The sequence below is a fragment of the Elephas maximus genome, chromosome 26, assembly GCF_024166365.1.
Source record: "Elephas maximus indicus isolate mEleMax1 chromosome 26, mEleMax1 primary haplotype, whole genome shotgun sequence".
NCBI lineage: Eukaryota > Metazoa > Chordata > Mammalia > Proboscidea > Elephantidae > Elephas > Elephas maximus.
Window position 1 is genome coordinate 18728486 of NC_064844.1, and position 22240 is coordinate 18750725.

Genomic DNA, 22240 nt, shown 5'->3' on the forward strand with positions numbered 1-22240 from the left:
TGTAAGGTACGTTTGTAACATAACTAGGCAAGAGAAGACTGCCTCTTAAATTACTTCAGAGCTTTGCCAGTGTATATTAAGGGTAGTCTTTTAGGATTGGCTGTCTGCTGATGCCCAGAGTTTTCATGGTAGATGTAGGCAGTATTGTATAAAGGGTAAAAAGTAGTTTTTACAGAGCTCCTATAGTAGCCTGGGATAGAATGGCAAGGTGTGAAATGCTCTGAGAATATACTGATGCACATTTTCAGTTGTGTTTTTTTATGGTTAGTGGGAAGTGAGCTAAAGATGTGCTCTTTAGGCGGGAAGTTCTTTTTTCACCATTAGAATTCAAGGCCTGGGACTTCTGTCTTACAGTTTTCTAAGGATTATTGAAAATATAAAAAGTAAGGAAAATTAATAAGCCAGGAAAGAGTACTGAGTAACATGTTATCATTTCCCAAAAAGCAGTAGTATCAATGGATAGACTCACTACAGTTGAATTTCCAAAACTAAATATACAATAGAGCTTTGTATCTGCTGTACTGTGGGAGGTAATCAGGTGAACCAGTCGGAAAAATACTCACGTTAAATGACAGAAGATTGAGGCAGGATTCAGTGCATGCTCTGTTTTGTTTTAAAAATAAGATGGTGTACATATATTCTGTATCATCTATAATACATTTAACATAGTTTTATATTTTGTTTCTACACATGAAGTATTGCTGGGAGGTAGGATTATACCTGGTATTTTTCTTTATACTTTTCTGTATTTTGTGAGTTTTCTATAATGAGCTTATATTCTTATACTCAGAAAAAGTTATTTTCTTCCAAAAGAAAGAGAGAAAATGAATCAGACTAAGATCAAATGCTCAAGGAGCTACTGTGAGAGTAATACGTGGAGATAACTCCTATGTAAGACTAAAAAGTTGCAAATAGTACTGAGCACTTAAGAGTGAAACTTATTCCCGGGGTAGGAAATTCAGTGACTTTCTGGAGGAAATGGGATATGAGGTGGGGTTTGATGGATATTGACTCCACGGCAGTGGTGGGTGGGTTTGATGGATACAGTAACATTTTAACATTCAGGAGTTTGATGGGGTTGGGAAGTGCATTAGAGGCGGAAGGGAATACCCTAACAAAAGAAGGAAAATCTGTTAGCAGCTCATTTGTCCTGGAGTATAGGATTTGTGAGGAGGGCTTTGGAAGGAGAGATTGTTTCCAGATCTTAGAAACCCTTCAATATCAGAATAAGGAAGTTGGGATTCACTCAGAAGACAGTGGACTCTGAGCAGTGTCAAAAAGATTTCATACTAGCAGAAGGATGTGGTATATATAGATTAAAGGGGGTTTGAGGCAGTGAGATTTAATAAGGATCTGAGTTGGGATCATAGCTGTGGGGATTTTTCAAGATATTTTTCTTGGTCATCTCAAATGATAGTTAACAAAGTATAGTGACCTTAGTTACCAGAAGGCAGGGTGGATCAGGAGTCCCTGGGTGGCACACTCAACTACTCACCTCAGGGTTGTTGGTTCAGACCCACTCAGCAGCACCATGCAAGAAAGGGCTGGCAACCTGCTTCCATAAGGCCAAGAAAACCCTATGGAGCAGCTCTGCTCTGTAACACATGGGGTCTCCATGAGCCTGAATTAACTCGACAGCAGCGAGTTTGTTTTGTCTCTTGGTGTGGTTTTTTTTTTTTTTTTTGGGTACGGCAGGTTGCAGCTGGTTAACATGCTTCGCATTTGGCTGCTAACCGAAAAGTTACAGGCATGTTTCTACTCAGAGATGTCTTGGAAGAAAGGCCCAGCAATCTACATCCCCAAAATCAGCCATTGAAAACCCTGTGGAGCACAGCTGTACTCTCACACACGCGAGGTCATCATGTGTTGGGGTTGACCCCACAGCAGCTGGCACTGGTACCAGAATGAATTAACAGATGACCTCCAAGGGCTGACTTAGATCTGATGTAGCATCTCCCACCATGCTGGGAGTTAAAGTTGACATTGGCATGTTTCTTCATCTGAAACTTCCTTAATGAAACCCTTTAACTAAGGTGAGTGATAGCATTCGAGTGGCTTCCCAGTTAAACCAATTACTGTCCCTCCTCTTCCTCCCTTCCTTTCTCCCTCTCTCCCTTCCTTTAATTACTGATAATGACTCTTGACAGTAGAGTCGGAAATCTAGACCTTAAAATATGAATCTGTGAAATGTCATAATGGCTTAAGAGAAAGGACCTGTTTCAGTCTAGATCTTTCTCAGGAAGTAGTGTCTGAGGTGAGAACTAAAGGGTGAATTAGGAGCCAGCCACACGAGTGGAGACAGCAGTCTGGGCAAATTGAACTGCCTGTGCAGGGGCGGGAAGGTCTGTCTCTGAGGACTCTGTCAGGTAACACCAAAAAGACCACATTTGCAAACTCCTTGTATAAGACATTCTTGCCAGTGTTTGAGAACAACCGTTTGTCTCTTCTGCAGTCTTACCCTCTGCAGCCTAACCATTCCTAGTTCCTTCCGACGTTGTTCTCATGACACCTTGTCTTATGAGATGGGCCATCAGAGAATTCTTCACAAATTCTTACTTTTACAAACTTACGTAAGAATATCAGGTAAATACAGTTTGTGAAATATGTTGACTTACCAGTAATGATGCTCAGTCTGATTTTTTTCCTTGTGTGTAGTCTCAAGTAAATGTGTTATTTTTTAAAATATGCCAAGTCTAAGGTCTCATTGGAAACCCTGGTGGCATAGTGGCTAAGTGCTACAGCTGTTAACCAAGAGGTCAGCAGTTTGAATCCTCCAGGTGCTCCTTGGAAACTCTACAGGGCAGTTCTACTCTGTCGTATAGGTCGCTATGAGTCGGAATCGACTCGGCGGCAGTGGTTTTGGTAAAGTCTCATTATTAGTTACTAAAATCTTTACGTATAATTGAAATGAATCAGAACTTAATACTTCATCCTACGTCCACATGTAATCAAGGCCGCGTCGTTCCATTGTACATACGAACGAAAATTTATTTGCTCATTTCTCTTGAGAAAAAAATTTATGATAAGTATTAATTGTAATTCATATCTTTACCTACAGACGTATTTGGTCCTTAGATTATTTACTTAGGGTCATTTCTCAGAAGTGGGTTAAATGTCATGCCTGTTTTTAAGGCCCTTGATACACAGACAAAAATGTAACTCTTTATAGATGAGGAAACCTCATTTGTGGTTCATAGTAGACAGATTGGACTAAAACCCAGACCTTCTGAGTCCTAGTCCAGCACCCCTTTTGCTACGAATTATGAAGTGGTATTTCTCTGTAAGCCAAAAATTGACTTTATTCTTTTAGTCAAGTACATTTTAAGGTATGTCAGTCACCTCCCAGGAAGAGAGTATTGCAGATTATTTAAATAAAGTAACAAAGCACCTTTTGCATAATTCATTCCTGGTTTTAAGCTGGGATGAGATGATACCTGCAAGTGTCAAAAGTTAAATAATAGTGTGAAATGTTAAATAACCGTATCAAAGGTTTCTATAAAGAAATACCTGATTTAATTTTATCTGTAGCCCTGTGCTTCCTGGCACAAACACAAAGCTGCATAAAACCTTGTTCCCTGACGTTGAGACCTGAATTAGCAGCTTAACAGTAACACTTTTTTACTTCTCAAATGGATTTCATGTACATCTTCACATGAGCCTCACAAAACAACTCTGAGAAGTAATTCAGGGAGAAGAACTGAAGTTCAGAGATTGGTTGTGGAGCTTGTTAGCTAATAGTAATCACGGGGTTTGAAGTCAGGTCCTGATTTCACATTTTTGTTGGTTCCCCTGCCCCCACCTCCGTGATCTCCTGACCCCTCAATATCCAGACTATCAAAACCACTCACCGTTCCTTCAAAACAAGCCTTTCTTGACTTTCCCTGGGGCTACTGTCTAACCAGTCATCAGAGCTTAAATCTCCAAATCAAGTTTATACCATTTTCATATCTGCTGTTGCCCTTCCGCCTCATCCAGTCACCACACTGCCTCCAGAGTACATTTACTGTCTTCTCACTTGGGGGAAGAAACAGGGAAACAAACCCCTCGTGGTATGGCTGTTGTTTTAGGATCAAAAGTTTGGATTACAGTGATCTCCCAGTCTTTGCTACTCTTCCCTTTGTTCTTTCTTAGATAAAATTCAGGGTTTTATCCCGATTTGCCTTCCTTAATAAGCCGGGGTGGGTCTTAACATATACAGAATGGATTGTAGAGGTGGTTGCTTTGTTTTCTGACTCCCTCCAAATTTCAAGAGATGTCACTGCTCATACACGTTCATACCCCCTTTCCCGTGAATTGTTTTCCTTAGTAGCTCCTGTAACAGCTGGTTAAGTGCATAATGTTTAGTTTATGATGGTTAGACTGTTAGACTTGTTCAGCCACAGACACAGTCTTTGAGTCTGCCTCTCAGGATTATAGAGACAAGGACAAAGTACCATGATACCCTTTTTCTTACCTTGTCGTCCCAGCTGTGAGGAGAGATAGTTGGGTTGGGTTTTTGTTACTGTTGTCATTTCTACCCTCTGCCCCTCATGACATGATTTTTCCTCCTAAAGGACAAGAGGTCAGGGGTGCTTCGTTTTGGGTTTTTCCCCCCATTTTTCATTTCTACAGTAGTGGTAAGAAAAATCAAAACTGATGAAAATTTCTATACCTCTTTGGGTGAAATTTAGGATGATCTTACTTGAGATGGAGTTCAAAATACAGTAGAAGAATCTTCATTTCTTTTCACTTTATATGGTAATAATTCTTTGATATATATATTTTACTAGAACACTAGTAGAAAATACATATGTTTACTAGGATACTAGTAAATGCTACCAAATTTATTACATCAGAGTAAACTAATGAAAATTATTTTGTATTTTGGATTACTTTTTCTTTTCCTGCACAAGTAAGCCTAGTACTGCACTGCCAGTGGCAGAAAGTGCTTTGAAACACAGTAACCCAGGAGAAAACAGCCCTGACAGTTTTTATTATAACAATGACTATCCTCACTGTCCATGAAATAGATTGCACGGAGCAAAAGCATAGAAACTAGAAGTGAGTTCATTGTTTTAATTAAGCAGTAGCTCGTTTTTGGTAAGCTATGCTCACATCCCAGTGAGGTTTTTTTTGTTGTTGTTATTATAATTTTTTTTTCTTTCTAAATTTTATTTTGTTGTCGTCATTGCAAATACACGTAGCAGAACATACACCAATTCAACAGTTCTAGTTAGAATGTTATTCTCCATGTTTTCATTACATCCTCTTTCTATTTCTGCTTTCAACTTACAGTGTTTAAAATTCAGTAAGATGCTAAGAGATAAGCCGGAAATGTAGACCGTTACAGAAGCCTAGGAGATTTAGTTGATCTGACCTAGATGTTCTTTTGATGATTGAGGTTCATGTATGAAAACCATTCTCAATTTCAAAATGAAACCTAGGAATAGCTGCCGTCTAAGTCAGCTCTCCTGCCAGTGATGGGCAGATTAATCAGCCCAAACAGGAGGAGTTTGCCGTCACAGTTGTCCCATTTCTTATCACTGGCCTTTGGATCAGCAGCAGTATTGAAAGGTGCAAGTGAATGTCGCCCTTGCATTTTGCCAGGTTCTGAAGAGGATTATCTACAGTTTTTTTCCGAGGGCTTTTTGTAGACATCGATGTCGACTTCATTTTCAGTCTGGTGCCTGTGAAACAAAGCAGATAATGTGAGAAAATCCTTAGTAGAAATTGTGTTCAAATGTAAATATTAATGATACCTGAGCATGTAGTCCAACGATGAATTTATTCAACTTTTATTTCTTGTATCGCAAAATGTGGGAAGTTTAGACAGTCAAAATGAGAACTCTCATAAAATCTCCTCTGCTGTGCCACCTTTGCTATTATTCTGCCAAAGATGTAAGATATTAGTTTCTTCTTCAGGCCTTAATTTAAAATTGGACATTCGTCCATCAGTATCCCACGGCCCCCGCCCCCGCCATGTGCAGATACCAAAAGCCGAGGGTGTTTAAGTTCCTTGTAGAAAACGGCACAGTATTTGCATATTACCTCCGAACATCCTCCCCTATACTTTTTTTCCTCCATTTTGTTTTTTTTTATTGAACTTTAGATGAAGGTTTACGAACAAGCTAGTTTCTCATTAGACAGTATACACGTTGTTGTATGACATTGGTTAACAAGCCCACAGCATGTCAGCACTTTTCCTTCTCAACCCTGGGTTCCCTATTACCAGCTTTCCTGTTCCCTCCTGCCTTCCGGTCCCTGCCCCAGGGCTGGTGTGCCCCTTTAGTCTTGTTTTGTTCCATGGGCCTGTTCAATCTTTGGCTGAAGGGTGAACCTTAGGAGTGACTTCATTACTGAGCTGAAAGGGTGTCTGGGGGCCATACTCTCAGGGTTTCTCCAGTCGCTGTCAGGTCAGCAGGTCTCGTCTTTGTTTGTTTGTTTTTAATTGTGCTTTAAGTGAAAGTTTACAAATCAAGTCAGTGTCTCATATAAAAACTTATATACACCTTGCTGTGTACTCCTCGTTCCCCCTAATGAGATAGCACACTCTTCCTCTCCACCGTGTATTCCCCGTGTCCGTTCAGTCAGCTCCTGTCCTCCTCTGCCTTCTCTTCTTGCGTCCAGACAGGAGCAACCCACATAGTCTAATAGGTCTGCGAGCCAAGAAACTCCTCACCACTATCAATTTCTGTCTTACAGCCCAGTCCAATCCCTATCTGGCGAGTTGGCTTTGGGAATGGTTCCAGTCTTGGGCTAACAGAAGGTCTGGGACCATGACCTCTGGGGCCCCTCCAGTCTCAGTCATACCATTAAGTCTTGTCTTTTTACGAGAATTTGAGGTCTGCATCCCACTGTTCTCTTGCTCCATCAGGGAGTCTCCGTTGTGTTGCCTGTCAGGGCAGTCATTGGTTGTAGCTGGGCACCATCTAGTTCTTCTGGTCTCAGGCTGATGTAGTCTCTGGTTTATGTGGCCCTTTCTGTCTCTTGGACTCATAATTACCTTGTATCTTTGGTGTTCTTCGTTTTCTTTTGCTCCAGGTGACTTCCCATATACTTTAAATCATCTCTAGATTACTTCTGATACCTAGTAGAATGTAAATACTATCTAAATAGTTGTTTCATCACAATTGAAGACTTGCTCTGGAAGCTCTAGAGCTCTTCTGGGAACGCCGATGCTGCCTGGCCATCATCTGATGGGATTCACTCATAATCTTGAAGTCCTTGAGGCTGTAGTCCTTTGCAGAGCTAGCCAGCCATCTCTTCCTCCATCCTGCACTCCTTCCTCTCGCTCTCAACGTCCTCACAGTAGTGCTCATAGAGGTGAAGTGGGTTCAGTGTAGTGCTCAGTGTGCTGCAAATTCAAGTTTTGCTTTTTGGAACTTTCTTTTTATTTCCCCAAATATTTTCCACCCAAGGTTGGTTGAATCAGCAGATGCGGAACCCGTGGATACAGAGAGCCGACTGTACAATGTTAACTTATGTAAAAATAAAAATAATGGGAACTTACAAGTAAGAGATCATATGCAAGTGATACCTGATTTCGTCTACAGAGCTGAGTGGAGAGAGCAGTATAGACACCTCCTCGGCACGCAGCTGCCCGGCTAGTGAGCATGTAGTTTCCTTATCGTAATGTGATTGAAATGAAGCCCTCGCACAGACGATGGAAATACTGTAGTTAGGGTGATAGATCCTTGGAGTTACGTTGAAATGGTTTCTCTTTTATTCCAGTATCTAAAATTATAAATTACTTCGAAGCCAGAGTTAGTAACTGAACCTTAGCAATTCCTAATTGGGGATATAACATACATCTCAATTACTGAAATAAACTAAGACTATGAACTAGTTTTAAGTACTTGGCTTGCTTTACTCTTCAGACATTTAGTTTTAGGTACTAGGCAAGCATTTGTGTTGTTAAAGTTCTTTCATCACTGTAAATTTTACAAAACATATTTCTTTTAAAAACAGAAGCCAATCACTTATTGTTGTGACAGTTGAATTGTTAATGATTTGGTGTAATAAAGTAATAACTAACTTCCTGAATCTATATAAATCACTGGAGTAAGCGTGTGTGTGTTTTACATATTTTGGAGTTATTTAGTTCATTACTTCAAAAGATATCTTTTTCAACCTAAGAGAGCTGAGCTATTTTTATTAATGAAGGATTTAGAGTGAACATTGGCCTGCAAAGCAGCAGTTTGAAATAACTTGAATCTTCTTCTGGACACAGGTTAAATACAGATCCTAATTAAAGGTCTTCGATAACTGTGGGGCTAAGTTAGGTTTCTTTCAGTGTATACGTTTGGAAGGGAGGCAGTGAGTTCATTAGAAGGAGAACTGTCTTTGAGGAAAAATTAACATTTCATCAAAAGCCTCATTGTGTGTGCTTTATGACTTGTATTTTACAGACTCCAGGCATTAGAGCCCGCCCTGGAAGACTTCAGTGGTTTTGTGATAGATGTATTGCAAGTAATCAGGTTAGTGTTTAATTTCTGACATCTTAAATCGTATTTGAGCTTTTGGGGATTTCAGGGGATATAGCACTATGGAAAAAGTGTGTGGTAGTTTTCCAAAAGACAGTAGTTCTTGTTTCGGAGGTCCAGTAGAATCCCTGAAGATTTTAACTTGGGCCTGAAGATTTTAACTTGCTTTATCCTAGTTTTTGGTTTGGGGAGGCTGACTTTGTTGCCTTAGCAATTGAAACCTGCATCAGTCTTTAGTGGCTGGAGTTGTTGCTTGGTGGAGCCTAGCGGACGTCCTGCTTAACCCCTCTCCATTGCAAGTATCCGTCCACGCCGTGCCAAGTGAAAGCCATGGGGAGGAGGAGTATAATGCTTGGATGAAGGAGGATATGCTCATTGAGTTCTCCCCACCCCGACCTCCTCCCCAAGTATCTTTGCGTTCTCCACAGTGTGGCTTCGTGAAGGGCCCCTCAGCTGGATAGTTAGTTGTTCATGTGGTGTTCTTGAGTCCAGAGTGTCCTTCAGCCGTCTAGCTTTTGAAGTGAAGCTAATCTACCCTTTGAGTGACACTAATTTGAAAGATTATTCAACTGAGATTTGTCAGCTATAAAATATGTTCTTTACATGATCTAAATCCATCTGTTAATCTTATTTTTAAGGTTGAAACCCTGGAAAAATTAGTGGAGCTGACACAGAAGCTGTTTGAATGTGATAGAGACCAGCTGTACTACAATCTGTTAAGACTATATAGTAAGTGGTCTACTATTCCTCATATTTGCATTCTGAGGCATTTTTTTATTCTGTTGAAGGCAGCAGCAAGAAGGAAGTATCAGGCTTTCAAGAAGCTTCCGGAATTATCAAATGCTAAGTCTTCAGCAGAGGCTTAAAGGGAGGCCAGACTGAACTTTGTCACAAAATGTTATATTGTATCACTAGACATTATACAGTTTCTGACATTTTTCTGCAGCGATGGGAAGCTGAGAGAAAATCTTTATCAGAGCCGAAGAACCATCACTGTTTTAATTTGTATAGGTCTTTTTCCAGGAAAGTGCACATCTATACAAATGCACTGTTAAACACTTTTTTAAAAATGTGATCATATTATAATTGTTTTGACTCAATAATACACTATAATCTCTCTCTTTTTTTTTTTTTTTTTTACATTTTATCACCTATAAATGACTAATTAATACACTCAGTGTATGTACTAGAATTTATCCAACCAATTTCTTATTGCTGGACGTTGAATAGCTTTCAGTTTTTCATATTCTAAAGCAACAGTACATTATTAATCTTTGTTCAAATACTTGTTTCCTTAGGCTGAGTTCCAAGTATTTGTATTAAGGGTTAAAAGTGACTGACATTTCTAAAACTTTTAATCTCTACTATCAGACAGTGTTATTTAGTAAGATGATACCAGTTTACACACTTGGGAGCTTTGCCTACAGTCTCTTTCAGGGGAGTTGAGGGGAAAAAGACTCTTAAAACAGACAGCGCCCTTTCCCTTTTTCTTCTGTAGATATTTGATCTAGATTTATTGGTGTCTTTTTCTCATGGCAAATTTTCCTTCAGCAAACATAGACAACAATGAATAAATTGACCCATTAGTCTTTTTGAACTTGTATTTATTATAAGCTTTACCTTGGATCTTGGTGGTGTAGGTATAAGACATACCTGCTTTAAAATATACATACCAGTTGTTAGCTGCAGGCTTCATAATATTATTCTTAAAACTTTGGCTTGAATGATGGTTAAAGTCTAGCACACGTTGCTGAGGTTGCTGTTGAACGTACAGAATAAGAAGTCTTAATTTTTCACTATAAGCAGCACTATTTTTGATTGCAGAAGCCCTGGTGGCGTAGTGGTCAAGTGCTACAGCTGCTAACCGAAGGGTCGGCAATTCGAACCCGCCAGGCGCTCCTTGGAAACTCTATGGGGCAGTTCTGCTCTGTCCTGTAGGGTCTCTATGAGTCAGAATCGACTCGATGGCACTGGGTTTGGTTTTTGGTGATTTTTGATTGCTAACCCCCCTCCCCTTTTTTCTTCATTTTAAAGAGCTATTTCATGCTTAAGTATTATTATTTTTTAATTGTGGTGAAGATATACATAACAAAACATACAGCAGTTCCGTGACATTGATTGCGTTCTTCAAGTTGTGCAACCATCTCGCTATCTTTTTCTGTATCATCCCACTACCGTTAACGTGCATTCGGTGCACCCTGAGCAGAAGTTCTTGTTTCCTCTTGTCAGTATTAATTTTAGGCAAATTAAAAATAAAGGTTATCAGAATTTATGATTCCAAATGAGCCTCTGCATTTAACGTAGTCCGCATAGAAGACTGGATGAACTTTTATTCAGAAAGAGTACCTGTGAAGCGCTTACTCTGCGAGCCATTTTGGCAGGCACCGCAGATGTGAAGGCTCTAGTGACAGGACACGTAGCCGAGAGCTGCAGTAACAGCATCTAAGGATACACGAGGTAAAGGTGGTAGTCCCAGGAGCGGGGAGAGGTGGCCAGCCTCACAAATTCTTTTTCCTGTGCAGATGAACTTTTATTATTGTTTTAAACAAGAAAAACAACTTTTAGATTCTTCTTAAAATTTCTCTTAGTAGTCTCTGAAGTTTAATACTGTTTTTTTCCTCCTTAATGGCCTCTATCCGCTCTGTTGACAAAAAAAAAAAAATAACAACAACAAAAACCACTTGCTGTTGAATCAGTCTCAGCTGGTAGCGGCCCCACACGTGTCAGAGTAAGCGTGTCCTCCGTAGGGTTTTCAGTGGCTGATATTTTGGAAGCGGATCGCCAATCAGCAGATTAACAAATGGAAAGTCCAGGATGCCTCTGGGTGGACTTGAACCTCCAACCTTTCCATGAGCAGCCAACCAAGTTAACCTTTTGTACCACCCAGGGACTCTGTTGGGCACCTCCCTCTAATTTCGTCTTGCTCTGTATTTGGGCCAGAAGTCTAAGGAGCTCTCCGGGGTGTCTTTGGCCTCTTGCGAGGCTGGAAGCCAATGGAATCCTTATGGGGAAGTATACTTTCTAACCCTAATTGTATACTTCCTATCATCTGTAGCTCTATAAGTAGATAACCTGGTTCTAATAACCCCAGTTTTTTCCTTTCTGAAGAAAAAGCAAGCTGTCCCCTTCCTCTGCCCCCTCTCTACATTTTATCCTCTGATTTTGACCCCTACTAAATACTGTTACGTAGTTGATGAAACACTATTAAAAAAGCTGACTGCCATCGAGTTGATTCCGACTCATAGTGACCCTGTAGGACAGAGTAGAGCTGCACCAGAGGGTTTCCAAGGAGCAGCTGGTGGATTCTAACTGCTGACCCTTTGGTTAGCAGCCAAGTTCTTAACCACTTCACCACCAGGGCTCCAATAAAACACTACAGATTTGATTTACTTTAAAAGAAACGTGGTATATAATGATGTGTGAAATGTGGTCCTGTTACACTGGAAAATCCGTATTTTGGATTGTGGATTTCTGAAAAACTGTTTGGCTTACCTGAATTTTTTACAACTTGTTCTTTTTCATAGTGTAATTTTCACGCTTGGAAGCGTTGACTTAATTATTTTTAGATATTTGTTGAAGAGCGGCTTCTCTCTGTTTTTATTTTAAAATATCCTTAATTTTGTTGGGAATGGCAGCATATTACAGAAATGTACACAAAACGAAGATTTGTAGCTCAGTGATTTTTCAAACCCAACACCGAGTAATAAGAAATAGAAAGAGTAAGTCCTTTGTACCTTTAAATGGTAACTTCTAGAAGTGTTTTCATTTTCCACAGATACCAAAAAGTTTAATGTCTGTCCGTCATCTGTTAGGAGAACTTGTCATAACTCACACTTCAGTTCTGTCCTTCCAGTAAATTTAGACTTTTCATTGGGCCAGACGTGCAAAATTAACTCCTTAACCTGCATAAGGAATGTCCAGTTATTTCTAAATGACAAAATGACCTTCTTACCATTTTCTTATTTTTTAAACACTTGAATTTCTTCTTTACATAAAGGATGTTTATTCTTTTTACACATAAAGTACTATACCTAAAAATAAAGCTGCCTTACATTTACAATATTCCAATAAAAATTTTTCAAATCAATTAAAAAAAAAATTTTTAAACCTCAGCATTTCTAATATCTCAAAATTTATTCACCTGTCATTTTCTTCCAGTGTTTATAGCTGTTAACATTTCTTTTTATACCGTGTGGGCTTTTTCCCTCTATTATCATATGAGTAAAACATTACTAAAGATCCAGATAATACAATTGAAAAAAACGTTGCTGCCAAATCAGTCCTGACCCGTGGTGACCCCATACATGTCGGAGTAGAACTGTACCCCATAGGGTTCTCAATAGGCTTTTCTTACGAGGTGCCTCTGGGTGGACTCAAACTTCCAGCCTTTCAGTGAGCTGCCAGACGTATTAACTGTACCGCCAGCGACTGTAATACAATGGTGTACGGAGATAAATGTGGAAATGTTGTTGCTTTTCCTCACCGTCACCCCAGCCTCCCCACCTCAGAGGCAGCTTGGTCCGTGGTTGTCCGGTGGCCATCCTTCCGATCCTGTCTCTACATTTAGATCCATATATTTTTACGTATTTCTTATTCTGATTGCTTTACCCAGGGATGGCATTATACTCTACACGAGGCTCTGAGGCTTCCCTTTTTTACTCAGTAATATGAAATCAAAGGAAAAGAAAAGATAAATGCTTAGTTTTTCTCCCTTTTGTGACCAAGTTTTAAAATGATGAGCTGGTGTCCTTGCAATCTCTAATGTTGATCAGTGATTTTTTTTTTTATTTACGAATTAATGGATTTTTATATGTTTGTGTTTCATTCCGTTACAGTCGTAATTCTTTTTGTTGCTCAGATTGTCCCGTCTTTTCCGGCGGGATCCTCTTCATGTTGGCTCCTATGTCACCTGAGACCACTCCGACAGTCCTTGCTAGTTCCTTGTTTTCAGGCACAAGAAGACAATCAGGCTCACGTTGCATAGTTCCTGCCCTAGGCCTGGAATCCTCATTTTAGAAAGGAAAGCTATTTAGAGACCACAATCAACTGATTAACAAATGGGGAGTTTGGAGATGGCCTCATCATATCAGTAACATGTTAAAACTATCAGCTTTGTAATTAAAGTTCTGAACTAGAACCTTAGCACCATAGAATATCGCGTGTGAAGCGCCAGCCATTACACCTGGTCACAGAGCTTGAAAGTGTGGCCTCACAGCTGTGCTCTATTCTTGTAAAATTCACTAATAATGTCAAAAATCTTTGCTCTTGCAGCATTAAGAGTTCCTAGAGATCATTTAGTACAGTCCTCTCCTTTGTTAAAGGGGGACCGTGAGTTCTAGGATGGTGACAATAGAGGCAGAACTTCCATTTCCTGGTCACCACCTGTGGCTGTTTGATTCTTCCAGTAGCAAGTATGATCATTGTTCTCTGAGTGGAAAGACTATGAAGCCGTGAAGGCTTAATAGGGAAGTCATAGCCTTTCAGCACCTTTGTGAGATTTTATACACAGCTGCAGATTTTGACATACTGACTGGTTTGATAGCTTCAAATTTTTGTTAAGTGTCTTATGATCCAGGTACATTTCCGTGAGATTTTTTTCCCCTTAAAACTTTTCATGTAGGTATATGATGAGTTGTTTCATGCTGTATTACATTAATTCTCATCTGCATTTTGAAATATTGTTAGAAGTTGCTGGTCCATTTTAACAGGTGCGCCTTGGTAATGTCTTGTCCTCCCAAAGCATGGTTTTGGAATACTTTTGTGAGCTTAAAAATTCTCTCTCTAAAAGTAGCTTAGCAGTACTGTTACCTTCTCTTGGGAACCTCCCATAACTGTGTATTTCCTATAGTCCACAAGTCGTCTTTGGCAGTAAATAGAAAAGCTCTGTTTTTCTCTTTGAACTTTAGGCTAATTTCTGTTATTTGGGCCTCCTTTCAGTGTACTCTGGGTGAGAGTTAACGCTTCAGTCTGTGTATGACGTGGCGAATATTTTCTACTCATTATTTACCTGTTTCGTTTTGCTCTGTTAGAGATTTCTGATGGAGTGTGGGTGTTTTTTCTTCTTTGAGTTCTGCAATTCTAGGAGCAATTAGTTTTCATTTTGGTGGGGAAAAGCCTAGGAAGATCACATTTATTTTAGTGTTTTGGTAATGTTCCTCTTGAATGCCTGGAAACAGATTTATTCATGTTTTCTGGAATGCTTCTGCTGTAAAACAAACCTTCTTCCTAGAGCTAAAGATATTCTTTATTTTCACATTTGAAAATAGAAAACATTTAAAGCAACAGTTCTTTGTGCTTAATAATTATGTTGAACTCAGTGTCGTGACATTTTTCATATTTTTCAATTTCTATCTAAGCAAAGGTTATTAAATTAAACGACTTGATCTTTTCTCCCACTCAGTGGTTTAGAATGCCTAAAACCAAAGTCTTGATTCTTAAGTTCTGGCTATTTATGAAGATGGGTTTAGTATTTAGAAGGAAGTGAACTTTTCAATGTGAACGAATCTGCCTATTTCCTTTTTAACAAACCTCCTGTCCCATTTAACACTTATTTAGTCTGATAGTATCATTCTGTGGAAATTGGAAATCTAAGAAGGTACAACGTATCACACACTGTCTTAGAAATTCAAGTCAACAGGAGAGACACAGGCAATCCTCTCCACTTGGCTAAGTGAAGCGGGTTTATAAATTTGTCACTTTTGGGGAAAATTATACATTGTAAAACTTCCAATCATTTTAGACCCTCAGCTGTGCACTCCACAATATACGTGTTTCCGTTGTTTTTGCAAAGACTAAAAAAAGGCATCATTGAATTAACTGTCACCTGTTTCTGATTTTGATTTCAGCAACGGGCAGTTTTCTCAGTTACTTGATTATAATTTCTGCTACCTGATCAACGTGCTTTTCAAAATGTTTAACAGATAAAGTGTGGTATTATTATTTTTTTTTTTAATAGGTAAATTTAAAAGATACAAGAAGGTACACAGAAAATAGCCACCTCTCACCTGTGGTCCACAGTCACCTTTTCCTTTCCCTGGAATCACCATTTGGAATAATGCTTCCTTCATCATCAAATAAGACCAAGTTCTAAATATCCTCATGAATTCTCTTTAGTGTATCTGTTAATGTCTGCCTCATCACATTTTACAGAAATGAATGGTGACTGGCAAAGAGCTGATGTTGTCTGGAATAAAATACAGGAAGAAAATATTATTCCTCACGAGAAGACGTTGAGGTTATTAGCGGAAATCTTTAGCAACGCTAATCAGGAGGTTCCATTTGACGTGCCTGAGGTAATTTGTTTTTTACTCAAAGCATAACAGATTTCATTTTCTGTATACTAATTTAGAATGTAGATTAGCCCTATTTTACATGAAAAGATCACTATATTTACCATTTGGTGTTTAACTGAGAAATTTTGTTTTTAAGTTGTGGTATGAGGATAAAACACATGGCCGGATAGTTTTATCACCCTCACATGAAGAAACTGATTTGCAGAACGAGATGTTGAAAGCCTGCCAAAGGAAGGATAGTAAAGGTAAACATGTACGCTGGGGTCTTTCTAATAGCAAAGTGGATCTAAGCCCAACAAATTAGAAGCGCTCTGGGGTATTGATGGAGCTTGAATTTTATGTATTAGTTGTTTCTTTCTTACTTTAAATTAGTGAAGATATTTTGGGTTGGTAAAATTAAAATGTTGACTAAGTGGTAGGTGATATTAAGAAATTGCTCTGGTTTTTATTAGATATGGTAATAAACAGTGTTATTATTTAAAGGAAGATATCCTAAAATGTTAAGAATCGTAATGAAGTATATTGAGGGATGAAAATAAATCATGATTTCTGTAATTTATTTTAAAATACTTAAGCTACAAAGAGCAAAGATAAAGCATGTCTAGAAAAATATAATAATAATTGTTAAGTATGGGTGATGGGCATATGGGGGGTCATGATAAGATTTTTTATAGTTTTCTGCACATTCAAAAATTTTCATAATAAAACCCTTACAGGCATACATTTTATCAAAAACTAATTTGAAAATAGCATAATCAAAAATTCTTTTGGCACATATTATAACTTTTATTTGGAAGTGAAAAATGATTACGACATTAATCATCGTACTAGTGTGTGTTAAAGTGATCAAGCCAGTGTCTCAAGGTTAGAGGCAGGACACGATGAACCGCGCTTCTGGCTCTCCTTCCCTTTCTCTTGTGGTAAATCTTCCTAAAGACATTCTTTCTGTTTTCTGACCACTTTAAAATTTTTATGGCCATCTTTAACCCTCTGATGTAAGCTTCCTTATTGAACTCTAGATGTTTTTATTTAGACTTTCTTGTACCCTTCCCAAATCACATCTTATTCTTATTCCCATATTTTTGTTGACTTCTCTTCACGGAGTGCTACCATTATCTTTAATTCCTTCAGCTTTTGTGTGGATTTCAAGGACACTGTATGATGATTTAACCATTAAAGCAATAAATGCAGCAAAAAAATTTTTTTTTTATTTTAGTATTGATGGCTTTGAACTCTAAATCAGGGGTTAGGAATCAATTTAGAAACTTAAGAGCTTCTTGATTTTCTGATTTAACTAGAAATTTTGTCATACTGACATAAAGTGTATCAAGTAAGAATAAGCTAAGTTCTTAAGCTTTGCCAATCACTCAGGGTCATTTTTTTTTTTTTTTTTTAATTCTTAATCGTTTTCCTTTGTTCTGTATTCATTCAGTCTAGCCTTGGCTCTTTACTGTACGTCTGTTTTAGTTCCATTTCTGTCTCCTTTCAGTTTAACCTTATCTAATGCCTTGTGATCACAAGAACCTTCTAAAGGAATTTCCCTCAAGTGTACCATAACTGTATGCCTGGGTTTGAAAAGTCATTGTTTCCCTCTTGTCAACCATATCATTTTCCAAAATGAGGTCTTCAGATCCAGGTCCTTTGGGATGTTAATAGATCTTATTTGAAAAAAGCATCCTGGGGTCAGCTGTTTGTGAAATGCTGTTAATCCGGGTTTAATTCATTTCTCAGAGTTCTAATATGCAGATCTGCATTGTGAATCTCCAGGAGGGGACATAGCCTTTTGCATTTACAGGTCATCATCACAAAACCTTTTTTTCTCTCTGGATCAAACTTATAAAGTAATTGCAGGACAAATCCAAGCTGTCTTGTCTGACAGTCAGGGATGTCCCCATGTCTAGCTTCAAATGTCACATCAAACCCACACTCCTGCCCGCTTCATGTGAATTTTAGTGATGAGGGTCAAATTTTGCTAGGCTGTTAATGTGAAATTTCCATAGAATCCTTTATATTGGATTAATTGGCTTGCATTTTTATGCTCTTTTTTTGGGTGTAGGACTAAGGACTTGAGTTGCCGTTGAGTAGTATAGGGTCGCTATGAGTCGGAATCGACTCAACAGCAGTGGGTTTTTTTTGGTGGGGGGGTAGTTGGGGCACAGCCACAAGGACGTATCCTGTACAAAGAACTTGGAGATTATAGATTTCTCTAAACTTTCTCTCAAAAATTAAACCCCCAATAATTTATTTAGAAATATTTTAAAGATTATTGTATATTACTCATTAGTTAAGGTAGTAGTTTTAATCTTTGTATAATATCCACATTTTAAAACATATATGATTGCTAATTTCCTGAGCATAAATGCATGAAGTTCTTTGTCTGATGAGTTTTGAGAGTTGACAGCTTGATTGGAAGTTGTTTTCTTTCCCCAGGTATCGTAACTCTTACCTTGTTTAAAACTAATCATAAAATTTATTACCTTTGTCGATTTTATTTAAATATTCTGGTGAAATTTTTATTTGACAAAGATGATTATAAGGTTAATGTACGGTTTTTGTTTAGAGATTCTGAAATCCTTCATATGCTTTATATATTGCCCTTTTTCACTGTTGTTTCTTATTGAAACATTTAACCAGTTAACAAAATATTATGTTTATGTATAAACATATAAATGTAGATGTTTATTATAAATGTAAGGATAAATCCCCATTCTGGTCTTAATAAACAATTTATATTTATCTAATTGATTTCTTCCTGTTAACCTTTCAGTTTTTAGTTATTTTGTGTATATTTCAGGATTCGAATGCTTAGCAAAATACGATTTCTTTGAAAATTAAATACTTGAGTTAGCACTTTATCAATTCTTAGATAGCTTAGTCTACTTAGTGGGGTGTTACAATTTTCACAGCAGAAGTAAGCCAATGGTGAATGAACTTGATAGATTACAGTGGTAACTTTTTTTTTTTTTAACTAATGGAGAATAATAAAGACTGCCCCTTCAATTTGGTGTGAAGACCAGGGTTTTAGAAAACAACTAGTAAGTTTTTCCAGATTTAGTTTGTTGATCTTAAATATTGAAAATGCACTTACTTTATATCTGTATTCACCAAACTAGAGAACTAGTTATTCATTCTTGTTAGCAAGTAGATGATAATTGCATTACATCTTACTTTTTGCCTCCTTTACAAAGAAAATGTGTGCACTGTGTGCTAAACAGCACACTCTATTACAGTCATGTTACTATGTATCAGGATTTAAAATATTTATTTAGCAGGGATATTCTGTGACTAACAAGTAAATAAAACATTCTTTTTGAATTTGTAATGGGTTAATACTGGTACTCAAATGAAGATATGACTTTAAATTTTCTCCCATTACAGAAAAGTAAAATACACTGAATAGACTAGGTGTTTGATAGAGTAATCAATAAATAATAGTCAAATTCCTTCTCAAATATTTGTTTGTTTTCCTTTTCTATCAGTTCATTGTTTGCCAGTGTCATGGAACGTAGAGTTATTCACAAACAAAAGTCTGATACAAGGCACTTGGTAGTTTAGTGACTAACAGAGATTGTTCTTTGGAAGGACTAATTTACAATTTGATTAACTTGTGCCCCTTTCACATGCCCAAACTGTTCTCCTCAGTTAAGAGACAAATATAAATATGTCTCTTTTTCTTCAAATTTAACTTGGCGGGATAAATTTTTGAGACTGCTACTTCAGTCTGAGGGGCTAATGGAAACTCCTCTGCCCCTGTAACTTACAAGTCCAAGCATAACAATTTCTGCTTGTTCAGAAACCTCTAAATTAGCTTCGTATGTTCTGCCGAACATTAATACCGTGTTCATTCCTAGTCGTGTGTTGTCTCTTTACGCTTGAGTCGTATATTCCCGGAAGGTCGTACGTGATTGTTCAGTTATGTCCCCTCTTTATTGTGATTTGTTTATACACACAAGAAAGTGGATTGTGGTTTCAGTTGGGTGTTTATAGCCAGGCAGTTTTATTTCAGAAAAGTAAGTGACTGAAAAGTGTAGTTACTTGTCTTTTGGTAACATCTTTTCAATTTCCTGACAGTTATTGTGAACGAGTGAAATAAAACTGTTAATCAGGCAAACAAGTGTTGCTTAGTTTACTTGTTAAATATCTGTATATTTGAAAATTGTATGTTTTTGTATAAGTCCTGTCGTAGCCAAATAATCTGATCTCCTAATTTTAGAATTATAGGCTATATTCACTTCAGTGCTATTGTGCTGCAATGCTAACCATTGTAACCACCCACTTAGAGATTAAAGATTGCTTTAAAATGAATCTTTTGCTCCCCTCAATCTGAATTATGCCTCTGGCTTACTTGGACTTTAACACACATTTTGCAATTTATGTTGAAATTGATATCAGCTTTTGACACAAATTTAGAAGAGCTGTTTCTTGCTTTTATTGGCATGAAAATAATTTATCAACCTAAGAAAGCTACTATGGAAAGTAATTTTTTTTTTTTAATTTTAAAAGGATAACTTTTCAGGTACTATCCATCCGTTTGAATTAAGTAGTTGTTCCTTAGAAGGTCTGTTAAAAATTGGGAGAATGACAACATCTGCTTGCTCAGCCCACGTGTGTAACATTGTAGAGTGGTAAGAGTGGGTGGGTATAAAAAAAAAAAAAAAAACAAATATATGGGCTTGGGGCTTTGTTTTGTGTTTCTTACCCTGTTTGCCATTTCAGAATATCTCATTTTTTGTTGCTTTTTTCCTTGTAGGTGCATATGATATTTTCCTGAAAGCACAAAATCAAGATACTGTGTTTTGCAGTGAAGCTTATAGAACTCTTGTAAAATTACTGTTGGTGGATGGTTACACAGACGCAATGGAGGTGAAACAAGCGTAAGTACTGTATTTATAGTCCATTTATTATGCCTCTCACTTCAAAAAATATTGGCCACTGTTAGGATTTTTCTAAAGATGTGTTACTATAGTGGCTTAATGATCACCTACCCCTAAAAACCATGTGAAATGGTTAGCCAGTTTTATGGCTTTTTTTTTTTTTTTCTACCATGTAAAAAATATAACCTTTCCTGTTTCCACACAGTACTATACATTTTATTTACTTTATATTCCTTAGTGTCTCATTTAAGATCCCTATACACAGGAAGTGTGGAGCCCTGGTGGCAAAGTGGTTAAGAGCTCGGCCACTAAGCCAAAGATCAGCAATTCTTTTCTACCAGCCAGCCCTTGGAAGCCCTGTGGGCCAGTTCTACTCTGTCCTCTAGGGTAGCTATGAGTCAGAATCAACTGAAGGGCAACGGATTTGGTTTTTGTTTGTTTGTTTTTAAATACACAAAAAGTAACTTTTTATCAAACTGTTTCTTGTTAAGCAGCAACAAGGGCTATGTACCTTTTGCAGTGGTAGGAGCAGCCTGATATAATGAAGACATTGAGGGCTTTGAAGTTAAGACTCAAGGCTTTGAACTTAAATCTCACTTGTTAAGTTCTGTGACCTCGGGGAAATTGCCTCCCATCTCTTAGTCTCAATTTTTCTCCTATGTGATGAGCAGGTGATAATATTACTTAATAGGAAAGGTTTCTTCTAGGTACTAAAGGAGATAGAGTGAGGTGGAAAAACCATAGGTGTTCAACACATTTTAGATGCTGTTTGCCTTTCTTCTGCTGTTATGGTTTTTGTTTGTTTTCAGATTATTTACTGATTGGCTGTTTGGTGGTGGTTTCGTCTTTCTGGCTAGTTCCCAGTTTAAAATACTTTGCTAATCAGAAAAAGGGTAAAGATCTGTTACCTGGTGTGCCAGTTAGCCTTTGTCTGTCTGTTGTCTTATCCTCAGTGAGCTGTGTTCAAAACTTGAGTTATTAATCAGAAAGGGGTATTATTAGTCTAGAAAAGGAGAGACCAAGTTCACCTGCCTTGGAACATAGACATATCCTCTTGGTGGCTCAGTAGCTTTATTTGCAGTGGGAAAGGCTAACCTTTTCCTAGTGTGTTGTGAACTGTGTTGTGTGTGACTGGGTCTTGAATCATAGTTTGTATGACTTTATAATGGGACCATCACACTAAAACGTCTAAGCTCAGGTTTTTAATGCACCGTGTGTCTCATTTGTGTGTTTGTAATTGTTGTTAGTTGCTGTCAAGTTGGCTCTGACTTAGGATGACCCCATGTTCAACAGAACAAAAAGTTGCCCAGTCCTCTGCCATCTTCACAGTTGTTGGTATGCTCAAATCTATTGTTGAAGCCACTGTGTATTTTGAGAGCCTTCCAACTAGAGGACTTATCTTCCAGCATTAGTGTCAGACAGTATTCTGTTACGATCCATATGGTTTTCTATGACTAATTTTCGATAGTAGATCGCCAGGCCTTTCTTTCCTGCTGGTATTTGAAAGACTGGTGGCATAGCTTCCAGCATCATAGCAACACATAAGCTACCACAGTGTGACAAACTGACAGACAGCTGGTGGATTTTTGTGTTTACTGAATTATTAAATTAT

At 37.9% G+C, this 22240-nt stretch overlaps 1 protein-coding gene across 1 annotated transcript in view; it reads left to right on the forward strand.

The window, feature by feature from the left end:
* Positions 1-22240, forward strand: part of LRPPRC (leucine rich pentatricopeptide repeat containing) — a 116368-nt gene that overhangs the window by 73673 nt on the left and 20455 nt on the right. The window contains exons 26-30 of the mRNA XM_049870147.1: positions 8388-8456; positions 9101-9191; positions 15612-15754; positions 15891-15999; positions 20505-20628. Coding sequence (XP_049726104.1) covers positions 8388-8456; positions 9101-9191; positions 15612-15754; positions 15891-15999; positions 20505-20628 — 536 coding nt within the window. The remainder of the gene's footprint in view (positions 1-8387; positions 8457-9100; positions 9192-15611; positions 15755-15890; positions 16000-20504; positions 20629-22240) is intronic.